Raw genomic sequence first — 17,237 nt, 5'->3', positions numbered from 1 at the left:
ACTTTTAAGATATAAACGTCTCTTTTACTCGAACTAAGGTAATTAGAAGGTTACTTACGTCCCTCTCGGACTCTTTAATCCTTTATATTGTTAATACAGCACTCATTACTCTGTTCCTCTCTCACAGAGGTAGAACACAGCGATGTATATCCGTCTCGCTCGCACATTTTTAAGGCTGAAAATTTAAAAATTGACATTTTCATTATAAAATGAACGCTATTTCTTTCGTTTGACACGTTTTTAAGTGAAAAAAAAGCGGTTTTTACATTTTTGAAGTAGATATCTAAACTTGTTAAGCGTTTCTTTTTTGCGCTTGAAAAAAAAAAGCTAAAAGGGACGCGAGGGAAAGAGAGGCGAGCGAAGGCTCTATAGTCGGTGTTCCGATGCGCTCGCGCACGGAAGTATCGTTCAGGATCTCATTCTAATAAAAAACCTACGCATATATCGACGCGTTGTAAACAGTTTTTAATAGAAATTGGCTTTTTTTTTTGTGAACTCGTGTGAGGTTTTATATATTAATTATGTTAGACACGTGTTCCTTATCTTTTTTTTTTATTATAGTCAATTGACAATTTTAAGTTTTATTATTAGGGTTGTTATTGAACAATCATTGGGACTTTTTTCTTTGGGAGTGTGTGGTCGTTTTCTTTTTAGTTTTTCCATGGAAATGGAATTTAATTAAATTTGTGTAGTGTTTGGTTTTTATTATTAGATAGTGATCAAAATGTTTTTAAGGTATGTTGTTATTTTTATTTTAATGATATTACGTTTAATTAAAGTTTTTAAATAAGCTTTTAATAATTATTGTATTTATCAAAGAAATTTTGACATAACTAGATACTAGTTATGCGGAATTTTTATAATATTTCATAATATTTAACTTAATTTATTAACTCAATTATTTAATATTCGAAATACAATATAAACTTCAAATAAAAGCTCAATTAAGATTCAAAGTTTCAAATTGAAATGTTAAAATAAATAACAAATTATATTATTTACATTATATCGCTAAATAAACACCGACTACGTAAAGAACTAATAAGTTGCTTCCTATTTACTTATTTCATACATATACCTACATGTATTACAACTTGAGTTTACTATGTTACTCTATAGAAAAGCAATTACAAGTATAACAAGGCTAAATTTATTTTAATTATTAAAACAATATAAGTTATTTTATTATTAAAGTGTTTTTCTTATATTAAAAGTTATTTTTTATGGTGTGTCTACTGATATAAATAATTAATAGCAATTGATAATAATTGATTCCATCTTAGCGCAGATTATAAGATAATTAAATACTTAGTATTTTCATTTTCTCGCTCTGGTAACGAAGCGCGGCGTTGAGTTTTGCTAGCCAACACACACAGTGCCTTTAGATTTCGGCGGAGAGTGGGTAAAGAAAGAACAGAGGGTTTTAGCACTAGGTTCCCTGGTTCCTTTTGCCAAGATGTACTACCATATAAGATAACATCTTTAACATTTAATATCTCTCCTGGGTGGAATGTAGAAAATGGAAATCATTCCGTGTAGTTTGTTGGTGTCATTTCGTAAATCATTCCATATATGTGGTTTTTCTTGGTATTCCGTAGTGATATATCAATATCACTATTTTCTTTGCTTATCCCTAAAGCTAAAATTAAAATTATACTATCAATAACTGTATAAGTAATTGTAACCTACAATTTTAAATATTATATACGAGTATGTAAATGTCAAATTATTAACATAGCTTATTCATTTTTCATAGACTTTGCTAATTTATTAATTCATATTAGCTTTTAATTAGCTAAGATGTTCTAAAAGGAGTTAGGTAGTTAACTCCAACAAAATTGGTTAGTGTAATAAGTAAAAGTAGAGTTAAGGTAGAGTTTTAGTATGAAGTACAAATTTCAATATAATCCTGGATATATTAATTAAATTAACTCACTACTATGTAAGTTTATTATTTTGAATTTATTATTTGAAGGCTTATTCGCATACGCAATCGGTGTGGATTCAATACCTAGTCAGAGGAATAAATTATATTATCTGCTCAGGTAGAATTGCAGCGTTGAGTTCCACTACTCGAGCGCAAGAGTGTAGTGTCTAATTTCTCTCTGTCTCTTCTCGAGACATGAAGCAGCAAAACGGAAGGAAGTGGCAAATTAGCATAAACTTAATTTGCAACTATATATGACAAAATATGTGAATTTTGTCGTATTTTCTTATTTCTCTTGTATTATATAGAAAACATTAATTTTAAACTCTTTGAAATACCACTATGTATGATTTTCTTCTTCCTGGCATCAATCCCGGCTATTACCAGGATCTGCCTTCCTACTCAACCTACTCCACTTTGCAGAAAATATAGCTTATAAAAAAAATTTACATATTTTCTTGATATATAAACACGTATTACTCTAAAACATATTATATCAAAACCCCAACTTACCTATTATTACCTAAATATATGAAAAATTGATAATAACCGCTCGAAATCAGTTTTATAGTTACACTTACATAAGTGCTAATTGGGTAGGCAATATAATATACGTCATGATTGTTTCATACCATTTTAGTTCTATATAGAACAAAATAAATAATATCCAATACATATTGTATTAACAAAGATTATTGTGTATATGAAGATATATAACAAAAACTCACTTCACTCAATCCCGCAAACAGCAGAACCTAGTGTTAAAACTCTCCGTTCTCTATTTTCCGCCGTATTCTCGGAGGAATTGCGTTTTGAATGGCGGAACTCAATGCTGTACTTTGCCTTGACACCAGAATGAACAAACAAAATAAATCAGCTTCAGGTTAAAACCTAGTGTTAAAACACTCCGTTCCCCACTTTCTGCCGAATTTTGGAGGAATTGCGTATTAAGTGGCAGAATTCAACGCTACACTTTGCATCGACACAAGAGCTAAGAAATGAAAAGATAAATTTAAATAAACCTCGATCGAATCCACTACCAGTTGCATATACCATCACACACTTGTGCCCCTGGGCCACGACTGGCCTCCGAAGATATATACATATATAAGATATAATTATATATCTATATGAGCTTGAATACATAATAAATAATATGTAAAGCCTTGGATATAAATAAATACTCTAAGTACACTAAGTGTTACGTAGCGCTATTATTACTCTATTTATGTTGCCAGTTTAAATTATTCTGATTTACCTACGTACTTGTTTATTTGATTTTTTTTGGGTGTCATTAAATTATTAAATAAAATATTTTTTTTATATTTGCTTGCAGCTAAGAAAGCTCTTCTATGAAATTTTAATATAGCTTGTCGTTTTTTTTTTTGAAATGAATGAGTTAGGTTAAAAATATTCGACTAAACTTTAAAAATTAGAAAAAAAATACTATAAATATATATATACTAAAAAAATAAAAATAAGTTTAACTTTGTCACAAAATTTAAAAAAAAACAACATATAAAATAAGACATTTATGACACAACAAAAAAAATCTAAATATAATATTGAGCAACAAATCTAGGAAGTTCATCAGAAAAACAACAAAAAATTATGAAATTCAAACATTAGATTGTATCTAGTTCAATTGTAGCTTTGATGGACGTCGATCGATAGAGAGAGAGAGAGAGAGAGAGAGAGAGAGATCGATCAGATAAAATATTCCAATCGTCATTATGTCAATGCGGCGGCCGTAGACGGAATTATCGTATGTAATCAAATAATCACGTCAATTGTACTGGAAATAGTTGAAACTATCGGTGCTGTGGAATTCAGGCGGTATGGGCTAGCTTGTTTCAAGTTTTTATTGTTCTTTATCATTGTCTGAGGAATATTTATATTTGTATAATTCATTTAAATTTTAATTTTTTAAAGGTATATATTATTTGTATTATAATGTAATTGGATTCAACTTCCACTCAGGTGAATTTAATAAATATTTTCAGAATAATAAAGACTTTGATATCCTATAGTTAATATTCTTAAAACAGGTGTAAAGGATGGATTGGCATTAGTAATGTACTAAGGTTTTCTCTGACCACCACATGAAAAAGCAGATGTGTAAAAACCGGAAAAAATACTTAGATAATTTAAAATATTTCATTTTATACATTTTTAATTTACACGATAAATCCAATTTAAGAGTTTCATTTAAAATGCTTAAAACTTTTTAGGCTTTATAAGGGCTCAAAAGTATGACTTTTTCCAGTTATTTAAGAATTTACATTAAGGCAGCCACGTGTTGTTAAAAAGTGTTCATTCATCCTACAATTCGTTTGGGTATGCTCGAGTTATTACCTTACATATAAAAACTGGACATTTCTCACATAGCTATCTGCCATGAAACGTGGGCATTTCACGCCGGTCGGCGTCAACCGTGTAAATTGTTGGATACATTAGCTTGTGCTCACCGGGAAAGCACGTGTTAAAGACCGCTTTTGAAATGTTCTCTTTTTTTACAGTTTCACGCCTTATCCCGCATGTTACAGGGTAGGCAGAGGGAACCGAATGTTAAGCTTATTTTACGCCGAATTTTTCGAGACTGTGTATGGAAAAGCGGCACTCAACGCCACGCTTTTGCTCCTTTTGTCGCTCGTACCAATATCAGAACGAAGAAATAAGTAATAGTTCATTCTCCCGAGTGGGACTCGAACCCATAACCGTCGCGTTACACGCTTGCACCCCTGCGCTATGACGACCGATATGAATATCAGAAATTAACTTTATACTTCTGTTAAGTGCTAATAATTATAATTGAACATCTATGAAGTTCACTTCATGGGTGTTATATCTTAAAGCTTCGAAATACACATGTAAGGCATTAGATATTGCACTTATTTTGGTAAAAACCTTTATAACGACAAATAATATTTGTAAGAAGGATATGACTGCTAAATTCATAGTAAAACGTAGACTTGTAAATTGATGTTAGTAATTATAGCCTATGTATACTATAATTTAAATAAATTTCCGTTGGATGTAAACAACGTACATACAAAGATATATTTTTACAAGCTCAAATAATTCATGAATACGGCGTTAAGTTCCGCCACTCAACTCCCAATGCTTCCAGAATTCAGCGGAAAATGGTGAAAGGAGGTGTCTAAATGGGAACGAAGTATTTTAACACTACCTTCCTCCTACATTCCCTTTGCCTACTCCGTTTACTAGGAGTAAAAAAATCTCAACCACAAACTTTTACCTAATTATGAACAAAACAACAATAAAAAGAAAATCCCAACAACCATTACACTAAGTATCTACTACTGGCGAAGCTTTTAAGCTCCCATAAACAAGCTTTACCGCTTCAACCATCATTACCAGTTGTTTCGGACCTCAAAGCAAACAAACAAACACACAATTCAATCAAATTAATAAAGCGACGGGGGCACCAATCATTTATTTCAACAGTCGTCGAAAACGCCGAATAAAACGTAATAAAAGTTAATGGATACAAAAAGGACTCCCTAGAGAGATGAAACGTACCGCGGTGCGTTCTGGTGAATCTTAAAATTGGGGATAGCTACTTCCTTCGCTGTTTCATGAGGTATAATCCTTAATTTTTGGAGAAAAAATAACTTTTGAGTAAAAATATGTCGTCGTTTCTTTCACGCTTTTTGAAAAAAATGGCTTCATTTTCAAGATATTGAGTATTTATTTATTGTTTTTTTTTTAATAAAATGTGTAATTCATTAACCCAGTGTAGGAATCAAACCCACACCTGTTGCATTTACAGTAAGGAAGTTTTGATTTTAAATCAATTGTTTTAAAGTTACAAAAATTCTGTTCATATGGTTATTTTAGCTTTGTCGATGATTGAGGGTTCCATTCCCATTCGGGGAAATGAGCTTTTTAATTCTCGTCACTCTAGTACCTAAGGTTTTACAAATTGAATGGAAAGTGGGAAACGAAGAGTCTTAACGTTAGTTTCCCTCGGCCTTCCCTATTACATGCCGAATGTATCTGTATTAAGCATAGACATATGTATATAGCATGTTGGGTAGCGTGAAATATAAATGAATAAATAATTAAATACAACAATTAGGCACATATTTCTGTATTACCTCAATAAGTTAATAATTTTGATGTTATTATTTATTTAAGGTTTGTTAAAAGAAATATCTAAAGGTATTCTCAAAATAGAGAATCATAGAGTTTACTTAATTTTCTTGTTTTACTATATTTTTTTATTCTTTTTTACAAATCAAATAATTAATTTTATTTACAATCAATACATGAAAATTATATAAAAATATATAAAAGGACTTGTCCTCACTGACTGAGGTAAGACGTACGCACAGCTTTAACTGCTGATGGTAGAAACGTGAAATTTGGACAGATGTTTACTTTCGTAATGTGGACATCTACTAAAAAGGGATTTTGAAAAATTTTAACCCTAAAGGGGTGGAATAGGGGTTGAAAGTTCGTATGGAAAAATCTTTAAATCGCCACCGATTTTTAAAAAATTTGAAATTTAGACTCTTAAAAATATTTAATTGAACATGTGTTTCATGGTTTTCTAGAATTCATCCCTAAATAAGCAAGCGAAGCTGCGCGCGTCCCCTAGTATAAAATAAAAAAATATTAAATCCAAAACGCGATAAACCATACAAATCATTATAAATGTAACATCACACCCAATACAAAACAAAAGATGCTATCAACGAACGCAGAAATGAATGAGAACCACTCATTGCGTATTCCCAAGAAGGATATAGGAAAAGAAATTGCTTGCATTTGAAATGAAGTCATGGAATTAACATCACAATGGTCATCTTGAGCTGGAGTAATAAATCCAGGAGTTCTTTCCGGCGGCGCTATTACAACTATTCTAATGGTTCGCGGGTTATGGTAATATGCGTGTACCGTGCCGACATACACCTGTCCGGAACACTGTATCCGCGCATTGTCTATGAATCCTAGAAATATTTATGCTTTTAAATTATACATTTTCTTAGATAATTTTTTTCACACTTTCAATAATAAATGATTGGGAATAAAATGCAAGGGGTTTTGTGAAACGTTTATAAGATTTTCTAGCGGTTCATGTGTAAATAGTTACAAAAATATGTTTTTTACTTTAATTCATAATATGCATTAGTAGAATTTTAAAAAAATATTACTAAAACTTTCTGTACCAACTGCAAAGATTTTTAGCAGAGACAGACTAAACTAGCAGATTTAACTTCTTATTTTTCTTCTTTTATTTATTTTTCTTCTTCTATAAAAATAATTAATATCTTTTCATTCAGATTCGAACCAACAAAATCTACAAAAGGCGCAAGCAAGATGCGGCGCGATCTGATCAACGCAGAAATATCCAACCTAAGGGACCTGCTGCCTCTACCTCCGTCCACGAGGCAGAGACTGTCACAGCTACAGCTGATGGCGCTGGTCTGCGTTTATGTGAGGAAAATGAATTATTTTCAACAAGGTAAATATAAAGTTACATAAAGTTTTAATAACTTAAAACTTTATTTAACGTTAACAATATGTCAAGATAGTTTATTTTAGGTTCACGGTGTAGCAGGGTGAGCTAGAGGGAACCTGGGTATCTAATGTCACCTCCATTCCTACCACCATTCCTCACTTTCAGTGGAATTCTGAGAGAGGGATTGAACGCCACAAGCATAGTTTAATATTAATTGTGACTTATGTTTTCAAGATAAATAAATATGTGAATGTGATAGAATATAAAGATAACTCTTAGCTCAAATTAATTAAATTAATAACAATAACAAGCAAAAGCAACATTTCCGTATAAAATTCGCTGTAAAGTTTCCCATGGTCCAGATCTTTGGCTAAGCTCATCACGTAACCCCTTATCCTTAATCTCGACCATGTTTTGAAAACGTCCCCAAACTTTTTGTTTCACCTTCAGTCACGAAACAGCATATTAAGACGTTTAAAATGCATTTAGTTCGCTATCTTATCTCCCATTTGCTATTACTTCACCCATAATTCCGTCTTTCTTCTGTTTTAGTGTTCAAAAGTCACGATTTCAGTTATCAGTACCAAGAGCAAGCAACTCCTACACCTAATATTGGATTTTCAAAGGTATATTTTTTTTCAAGTTTTACGATCGTTGCCGTGAAACTATTAAATGGGAAGGTAGTGACGTTTACAATGTCTTTTTCAGGCAATGAACGGTTTTATGATGATGATGACTCAAAATGGCAAGCTGTTATACATATCTGAGAACGCGGCGGAATACTTGGGGCATTCGATGGTTTGTATTCTATAATTTTAAATAAAATCTATATAATCTAAATATATCTAAAGAAAATTATAATTAGGCATGTGATTATATAAAAATAATCTTTTTTTTTCTTCACTCTGTATCCCGCATATCACAGAGTAGGTAGAAGGAACCTTGTAATTTTCCGTTGAATTTTCAAAATATTGCATTTTGAGTGCGGAACCTTTACCAAAGCCAAAAAAAATTCAATATTCATAAAAAAATAATTCACTCCCCCTGAATCGAACTTACAACCGTCGCGTTACTGTTAATTGTGCCGGCCTTAATATAATATATGGAAAAACATGTAATGAGTGCTGGCGTTTATCTCCGTAGTAATATGAATAAGTCTCAAGTGAACTTATCATTTTAGGAGGACCTGTTGATACACGGAGATAGTGTTTATGATATAATAGACAGGCAGGACCATCAGATGGTGCAATTAGAACTAAACAAAGGCTGCAATGGAGAGACTGAAAACATACCAAAGACTAGACATTTCTTCTGCAGGATGAACGTCTCTAGAAACGCCAGACGACAAATGAGATTTGGTGACCAAAAAGTAAGTTTATTTTGAAGTTTTTTAGAATTTACAAAATATATACGAGTACATAGCGTATTTTAACAAGGCGTCAAAAGTATATGTAAACATCCTCACAGCCACCTTACTTTAAAATTTTAACGAAAATTAATAAATAAAAACCTGAGGCCAGTCGTGGCGCAAAGCACCAAGTGTGTAAGATGTTAACCCGACAGATTGTGAGTTCGATTCCCACTCGAGACTCGTATCTTAACATTAGGTTCCCTCTGCCTACCTTACCAAAAAACTTACAAGAATTATCCTTCCAGGTAGTATTAGTTCAAGGGCATTACGTATCATATTTGCCACTGTGCAGTAAAAACGAACCTGTGTTCCTAGCTACGTGCACGCCCCTGGCGATGCCTGAGACTCGGGAGTGCGTTGTGCACGGCGCCACCAATGTGTTTACAACCATTCATGCTATGGATATGAAAATATTGCATATAGACGCTAAGTAAGTTTTACAATAATATTTGTACTATTAATTTTGAATTGGTTCAAGAAAACGAGTTAGAGTTTAGAGTTATAAAGGTTTTTCCTTCAAAAATTTTTATAAATTTTTCGCTGTTCTAAAAATTTTCGTGGATTTTAACTGAAAAGCAAGAAGGACCTTAAATATAATTCATTCATATATATAATAATTATTTTTCAGCGGTGAATGGTATTTAGGTTGGAAGAAAACGGATTTAGTAGATATATCTTGGTACCAAATTCTTCATTGGGAAAGCTTACGAGAAGCTCAGACAAAGCATAAACTAAGTAAGTTTTGTATTTTTTAATATATATTTTTAATTTGGAGTTTCTATTCCATTGTTAATTCAATTTGTTTCAAGCTATTTGACCATGCTTTTTCTATGACCAAATGTGGATTTAAGTGTAAAGACTGCTTACTCTGCAAAATCCCAAAAATACTATAACAAAAAAATCCTATTTCCCTATTATAATATCACCGTATAAAAAAATAACTAATAAGTAACGTAACTTAGTTAAATAACAGTTAACATAGTTAAATAACAATTAGATACGTAACAGCACTTCAGTCTAATTAACTTATTGGCAAACGACTCACGCGTAGAATGTAATCGAGCTGAGCTTACATGCTAAATTATTTTGTAAATTCTTTAAGGAAAGTAATAATATTTATATATATAGTTCTTGAGAAATTATCAAATATAATATTCTACTATTTACTGCGAAACTCGCAACATTGCATGTTACATAGCGTACCTTAACTCCGCGTTTTATCACACTAAATGAGAACAAGAAAATTATTTTAATAAGCGGAAATCGAACCTACAGTTTTCACTTTATTAATAAGAAATCATTTACTACTACTCTAACTACTACAATTAATTGTAATTAATAATCCCTCTTTTAGTAACTCAATCGGACCAAGAGAAATGCTGTATTCTCCTTGCAAAACTTCAGCAAAGAAGCGGTCAGTTCCTATGGGTGCATATAGTGTTGCAAGTTAAGGATGCGGCAGATACACCCAGGCAGTTCATTGTAGCTACTAACCAAGTATTAAGGTATTAATCTAGTAGACTAAAATTACGAATTCTATGAAGTGTTTTTTAGCTTCACTAAGAAGGATTATAGTGCTAAGGCACTCAATTTCTCACTGCTGCAACTCTATTCTGCCGAATTCTGCATGTATTACGTATTTGAACGGCGGAACACAACGCCGCGCTTGTCCCGACACTACCACAAAGAAATGACAATATTAAATATTTCATTTCCTCAAGTGGGGATCGAATCGCTATAATTAATTATCATTATTTTTCAAATCGATCTATTTTTGAGTAGTTTTGCTTAATGTCGAGATGCTAAAAACATCTGTAATTCCTGTATAACATTTATTAGTAAAATTCAATTGAATTGTTTGTTCTGTTTGTCAAATTCTTATTTAGTAAGTAAGTCTTTTTTAAATCGTCACGCTGTATACACACCAGAGGGAACCTAGTGTTAAGACATTCGTTCCCCACTTTCTGCCGAATTCTGGAGGCATTGCGTGTTGAGTGGCGGAACTCAACGTCGCGCTTTGCCTCGACACCAGAGCGAAGAAATGGAAATATAAACGTAAATAAATATTTCACTTCCTCGAGTGGGGAACGAACCCACAACCGTCACGTTACAGTCACAGTAGTAGGTAAGTCTTATCATAAAATGTTCCTTTGTCTTTGATTTTAATTCTGATTCAAAACTAACTATTCTACAGTGAAGAAGAAGCGGCAATAATGCTAGCAAACTCTTGGCTGTACCAATACTATGGATATCAAAACCAGCCCTGTGGCATGCTAGATCCTCGATGTCAAAAGTTCTTTCGGAGGGAACCCCTATATCCAGACCCTTATCAAGAATATCAATATGTTGAGAATTCAGAAGTAGATTATACCAGTTACCACATGACGCAATATGTTCATAAAACAGATGAATATGGGTGTGAGAGAATCTACACTGATAGAGGACCCGTCGACTACTCTACGCATTCTCCGCAATCTACGATAAGTGAAGAGAGGTGAGTTATATGGTGAAATATCTTGTGAAAATTATTATTAATTATATTATTAGTAGGTTATTTTCAAATTGTAGGAGAAATCAAATTTGGGATTTAAATTTTTAGGTCTGGTTGGTTCAAAACAAACTTAAAGCATTTAAATATTTCCGTTTCCATTTCATTCTTTTCATTTTTATTCTGGTCAATATGGAACACCTGCAATGCCTCGGCAATTCGGGCGTTAAAACCCAAATAATAAAGTTCCACTTAAGTTTAGTTTACAAATATACAATTACACGTACATGTTATTCTTGAAGTTTAAACGCAACGCCGCAAGCCTTAACTAGTGTTAAAAAACATAGCTTATTCTTAAATGACTCGTCCCAATATAGAATAGCTATTCACCATAAAGTATTTAATATTATAAGGTCAAGTTGGAAACGTCCGTCAAACTATTACTGAAGTATAACCATACAACTTTACGTATTTGGTTAAGGCTGACAAAGATAAAATTAAGTTAAATTTGATATAAAATTCAATTTTAAACCTTATTTTATTGTAATATGGTTTAATATTTACAATGTAGTGGTAAATTGAATGTTGTAATGGTAACTTCACAATAAATATGGTAATGAAAGGTGTCAAATTACGCGGACGGACAGACGGACGGACAGGGTGATGATTTTCTTATTTATATTCCCTGGTTGTGACATGACGGATACAAATTGTATGTAGTGACCTTGTGTGTTAGTTTTTAATTATTCAAGTTCATTGCTTGTATATATATATGTATATTCTAATACAAGTATTGTAATAAAATGTTTAAAAATATATTAAAAAGATTTTTAAATATGTATTGAAATAAATAGAAATATGAAAATACATTTATTTTATACTATTTACTATTATTTGATTTTCATTTTAAATAAAAAGTATGGAAAATATACAGGCACAAAAGGCATGCTTTACGCTAAAGGTCTCTCTACTAGCTAACATTGCCATGTGAAGAGAAAAAGGCTTAAAATTAATTTATATTTGTTCCATAATTTATAAAATATATTTATATTTTCTTTTCCTTAATATCTCCGAATAATGAACATCATCATCATCACGTGACTATCAGTTACCCCAAATCCATAATAATTATATATTGTGCTTCGCTCTGGTGTTGAGGCAAAGAGCGGCGTTGAATTCCGTTCAACACGCAACGCCTCCAGAATTCTGTGAAAATTGGGTAACGGAGTGTCTTAACACAAGGCTCTCTCTGCTTATCCTGCTGTGTGCGGGATACAGCGTGAAGCTGATAATTTAATTTATATATTATTTCAGATCACCCCTCCATTACGAAGCACCAGATATCGTTGTGAACAGCAACATGTACATGTACCCTATGCACGGCAAGCGCGAATACTACGAACAATATACCCATATAAATTATAATACCCAAGAACCTTGCTCCAGTGGGAGTCTTGATGGTAAGAATAAACTAATAAATACTGTTTTAAAATATATTAGCTGTCATTTTCTAAAAATTGTAGTACTTTACTACTTTCAAATCAAAATTCAGATGCCAGTCGCAGAGACACAGGTAATGGGTTCGATTCCCACTCGGAGAAATGAAATATTTAATATTTTTCTGGTGTCCTCTGGTGTCCAGGCAAAGCGCGAATTTGAATTACGCCGCTTAACGCGATGCCTCCAGAACTCAGCGGATAATGGCCTCTACCTACCCTGCTATATGCAGGATAAAGCGTGAAACTGAAAAAAAACAAAATTAGTTATTTTTTAATTTATATATTTTAATGACGTAGATATAAATAAATGTAATTGTATTAACAATAATATTAGACAATAAAAATTTACAATCTAGTCGTTTTATTGTTAAATCGTGTTTTAACAATTTTATTGTTAATATTAAAAATACATTATAAAGACATATATCATTATATTTTTTAGTGTAATAATGACTGACACTAAAAAAAATATTTCCTTAATATTACAATTATTTTAAGAATCGTTTAATATGTTTTTTTCTTTATCCAGGCATCGAATACCCACCTGCTAAGAGGATGAGGGTTGGACCATCACCACTAAGCATAGACGGTACAGACGGTATGGACAGATGGAACCCCAGTCCTCCTTGGTCGGATACCCTAAAAATGAACGATTACTCTCAAAGATTTACCTATAATATGCATCCAATTCCTGAGAGAGCTATGGTTACTTAATTTAAAAAAAAAGTATTTTTAGTATATAAGAGTTTATAAGGCTAGATTGTGCAATACTGTTTGTGCAATTTCTTTATAATATTATTCAAGTAAAAGTAAGCTGTTTCAAGTTTCCAATTAGTTATTAATTATTAATATATATAAAACCTTATTTCAACACTAAAATAAATATACATATCATACATGGTCAAAAAGCATTTTTGATAGGATTTAATTAACTGTAATTTATTTATTATTAAACAATTGTACTTCTAGCTTTTTATTATATACAGTTGCTTACGAGGTCCTAAGTTCAAATTCTACTAATTACTAAGATATCAATTTAGTAAGGCAACGTTATTAGTACACATTCTTTGGAGCGCACTAAAAGCTCTCGATTTCTCCAAAGCTATAAAATAATTTACCTACTCATTGAATTATATCTGTCTAGGGCAATTAAAAAGATCTTTTTTATATATATTTTTTTAATTATACGCTACATTCCGCACATAACAGGAAACAGGCAGCGGACCTAGTGTCAGGACACTACGTTCTCATTAAGACACTTCCGTTACCCTACTACCCATTGAATTTTTAATCCATTGTGTGTTGAGTGGTGGACTCAACGTCGCGATTTACCTTGTTACCAGCCGGGACATGAAAATATTAAATATAGCACTACCACAACTAAAAATCGAATCCACTACCTATCGCACGCTTGTGCCTGGCCTCTAAATAAGCTGTTACTTTAACTATCAGTATTTTAATATAAGTTTTTACGTATACCTTCTATGTAAGATAATATTAGTAAAATGGAAAACTTTTCCGTCCAAATAAACTTTTGTCATTCCAAAGGAATAATTATTTAATATAAGTATGTTTTTTATTAAGTGATATTTTGTAAATATTTGTATGTAAATTATTTTTTATATATATATATATAGAAACGGTACAATTGATGTACATAATTTATTAAGTTAGTTTAAGTTGTGAAATAAATATTTTTTAAAAGTAATGTGGATTTTTATTTTAGTACATATATTGTCTAATTTTTTTATTCAATCAATTAGTATTTTAGTAAAAAATATTTGTGTACATAAATAAAATTGAAGTCTGTCTGTGATTTCAAAATAACTGTGTATTTTCAAGTGTATATAATTATTATTTACAATATACCAAAACAAATCCAAGCAAATTAAATTACTCCATCCATTCTTAAATAATTAAACTAAAATAATCTAAATATTCCTATACTTCAAACTGGCGGAAACGTAAACTTACGTTATCAACTTATTTTTTTTCGTAACGGTTTCTTATTAATTCTAAATAATAACAATTTTATATTTATGTACTTAGTTCCTTTTAAGTAACTTACCTAAAAAATAATAAAAACGCACTTTAAATTCTTTCATTCGCTTTTATTCCATTAGTTGTCCGAAATAATTACAATACATACATTTATATTAACATATTGACTAATGTATCTATTAGAACAACAAGTAAAGCCTAATAAAAACCATTCTAAGAAAAGCTACGAGACCCTATTGAATATTCACAATTTTCTAACAAATATTTATGTGGTTGTCGGTATTAAAGGCCATGTTATGATGGTGGCGCTTGAGCCATCAAATTGATAAAAGTAATATTCCGCTAAATATTGGCGCAAGGCATAAACGTTTTGTCGTTTTCATATAAAATATATTAATTAAAACCGGCATGGCACAAGAGTGTGTTGTAAACGACGGTTGTGAGTTTCATTCTCTTCCTGAGGAATGGAATATTTAATATTCTAACTGGTAACGTGGCAAAGCACGGCGTTGTGTTCCGTTCCGAAATACACACTGCCCCGAGAATACGGCGGAGAGTGGGGAACGGAAGTATATTAGCAGTAACAAAGTGTCTGAGCTCTAGGTTTACACTTTTCCTCTGTCTAGCCTGCGATGCGTGATACATAAATATAAAATATTATAACTTACAGTCTCACGTTTTTTTCTGCATAGCAATATGGGCAGAAAGAACCTAGTGTTCTGTTTTTCTGCGAGACACAAATATTAAGTAGCGGGACTCAACACCGCATTTTACCAGCGAAAAAAAATACAGCTTTTATAGTAAAAATAAATATTCTAAGCCTCTAGAAAAATATATTATCACAGTAATATTTAGTAAAACCTTACTAATCGCTAAAAGCGTATAACCCACAGATATTTGTTGCTAGCTTCAGCCCAAGCATTACTATTGCGAACCTGTCCACCTGAACGTCTTCATGATGAATTATTGATGTAGCCCTACGTGATCCGTAAGACACCCTGGATTAAATGTAATGGGACTCTATAATAATATTATATTGGAAAAGTACAAGTTTGTTAATTTCTAATCATTGTATTGTTTAAAAATCTAAATGTCAATAAATTTTCTTTTATTACAATATTAAGAAAATAAATATTTATAGTTTCTTGTAGTGATTCGATTTTTTAATTCAAAATATTAGGGATTTTGTTGATATTTTCTTTTCTAATATCTATAATCACGTATTGGACCAAATGTAGACGATGTCATACAATAAAGTATAATATTTTTATTTTATTAACAAAATATGAATAAGAGTTTTAAATTGTAAAAATGGGCGATTGATTATTAAAAGTTTATTTATAGTGATTGGACTAATTGCATGTAATGTGAGATTATTCTAAAATTATATTTTATTTAATTTTTTTATTTGAATAAATTTACATTATTTTTTTATTTTTTTAGTTTTCGGTTTCCTTTATAAAAATATAATGTATAAGTTTGAAGTTATAATTTACAATAATTACTAATTAATAACAAAATTAAACAAATTGAGGCCGGCCTGGAACAAACGTGTGACTTTAACACGACCGTTGTAAATTCGATCCCTAATTGGGGGTATGAATTATTATTAATTAGTATACAGGCAAGAGCGCAACGTTGAGTTCCCCCACTTAACAATGCTTCCAGAACGGAGTGCCTAACACTAGGCTCTCTCTCCTCCTATCCTATCGTACTTGGAGCTATATAAAAAAAATACATAAAAATCGCTTCATCCTGCATTCACCCATCCATACATTTGAAAAGCATAGGAGCTGTTCGCATTAGCTCAACTCGTTAACGGAAAACAAATTAATAAATTATACTCTCCCGATCGCTAGCTCGTGGGAAAACTTACTTAATTTATTTATATTATTTATCTAGGCTGTGCTGGACGTGGCTAGTTTTAATTGAGGCAATTATAATTTGTGTGTGATGATTGTTTTGAATCTTATATCTCTACTAATGACCTAGCTTTATTTGAATTACAAATTGTATTTGTATTGTAAATATTGAAACGTTGGCAGGTGTTGCAGGTTTTAGGGTTCCGTACTTCAAAAGGTAAAATCGGAACCCTTCCTATCACTTGTTTGATCATATCACTTGTTTGTCTGTCTGTCAAAACCATTTATCTCGAGATCGTGTGAATATGTCAAGCTAAAATTAATCCCAAATGTTGATGTCTATGGTCCCTTGAAGGACAGAAAAAAATCAATCATCTAAGTCAACACAATGAAATGGTACGGGTATTTATGCATCGATTTTGCTGCATTTTGTATGCAATTCTCCGCGTAAACAAAATGTATAGGGTACTTACTACCCGTGGACCTTCAGCTATTAAATTTGGCATGAACTGAAACCTTACAAGACGAATAAAAGGAAAAAAATCCGAAAAATGAAAATTT

General features: G+C 31.7%; 1 protein-coding gene across 1 annotated transcript; it reads left to right on the top strand.

The window, feature by feature from the left end:
* Positions 1-387: 387 nt before the first annotated feature.
* LOC146536211 (PAS domain-containing protein cky-1-like) lies at positions 388-14,437 on the top strand. The gene is made up of 11 exons (XM_085189881.1): positions 388-735; positions 7,237-7,418; positions 7,968-8,041; positions 8,124-8,213; positions 8,596-8,784; positions 9,072-9,256; positions 9,455-9,561; positions 10,181-10,331; positions 11,021-11,320; positions 12,629-12,774; positions 13,343-14,437. The coding sequence occupies exons 1-11, from the start codon at positions 725-727 to the stop codon at positions 13,525-13,527; spliced, it is 1,620 nt and encodes a 539-aa protein (XP_085046007.1). The 5' UTR covers positions 388-724; the 3' UTR covers positions 13,528-14,437.
* Positions 14,438-17,237: the final 2,800 nt, after the last annotated feature.

Source organism: Heliconius melpomene, chromosome 9 (genome assembly GCF_056956725.1).
Source record: "Heliconius melpomene rosina isolate 202511_hmr_F chromosome 9, ASM5695672v1, whole genome shotgun sequence".
NCBI lineage: Eukaryota > Metazoa > Arthropoda > Insecta > Lepidoptera > Nymphalidae > Heliconius > Heliconius melpomene.
The sequence above is the reverse complement of the archived record's forward strand: the minus strand, read 5'-3'. Positions and strand labels throughout refer to the sequence as shown.

Bases quoted from the DNA above. Each gene is read 5' to 3' on its own strand.
- LOC146536211 (XM_085189881.1), top strand. The intron at 7,419-7,967 runs GTAAATATAAAG...CTTCTGTTTTAG, and splicing joins AATGAATTATTTTCAACAAG to TGTTCAAAAGTCACGATTTC. The intron at 8,785-9,071 runs GTAAGTTTATTT...TTATCCTTCCAG, and splicing joins TGAGATTTGGTGACCAAAAA to GTAGTATTAGTTCAAGGGCA.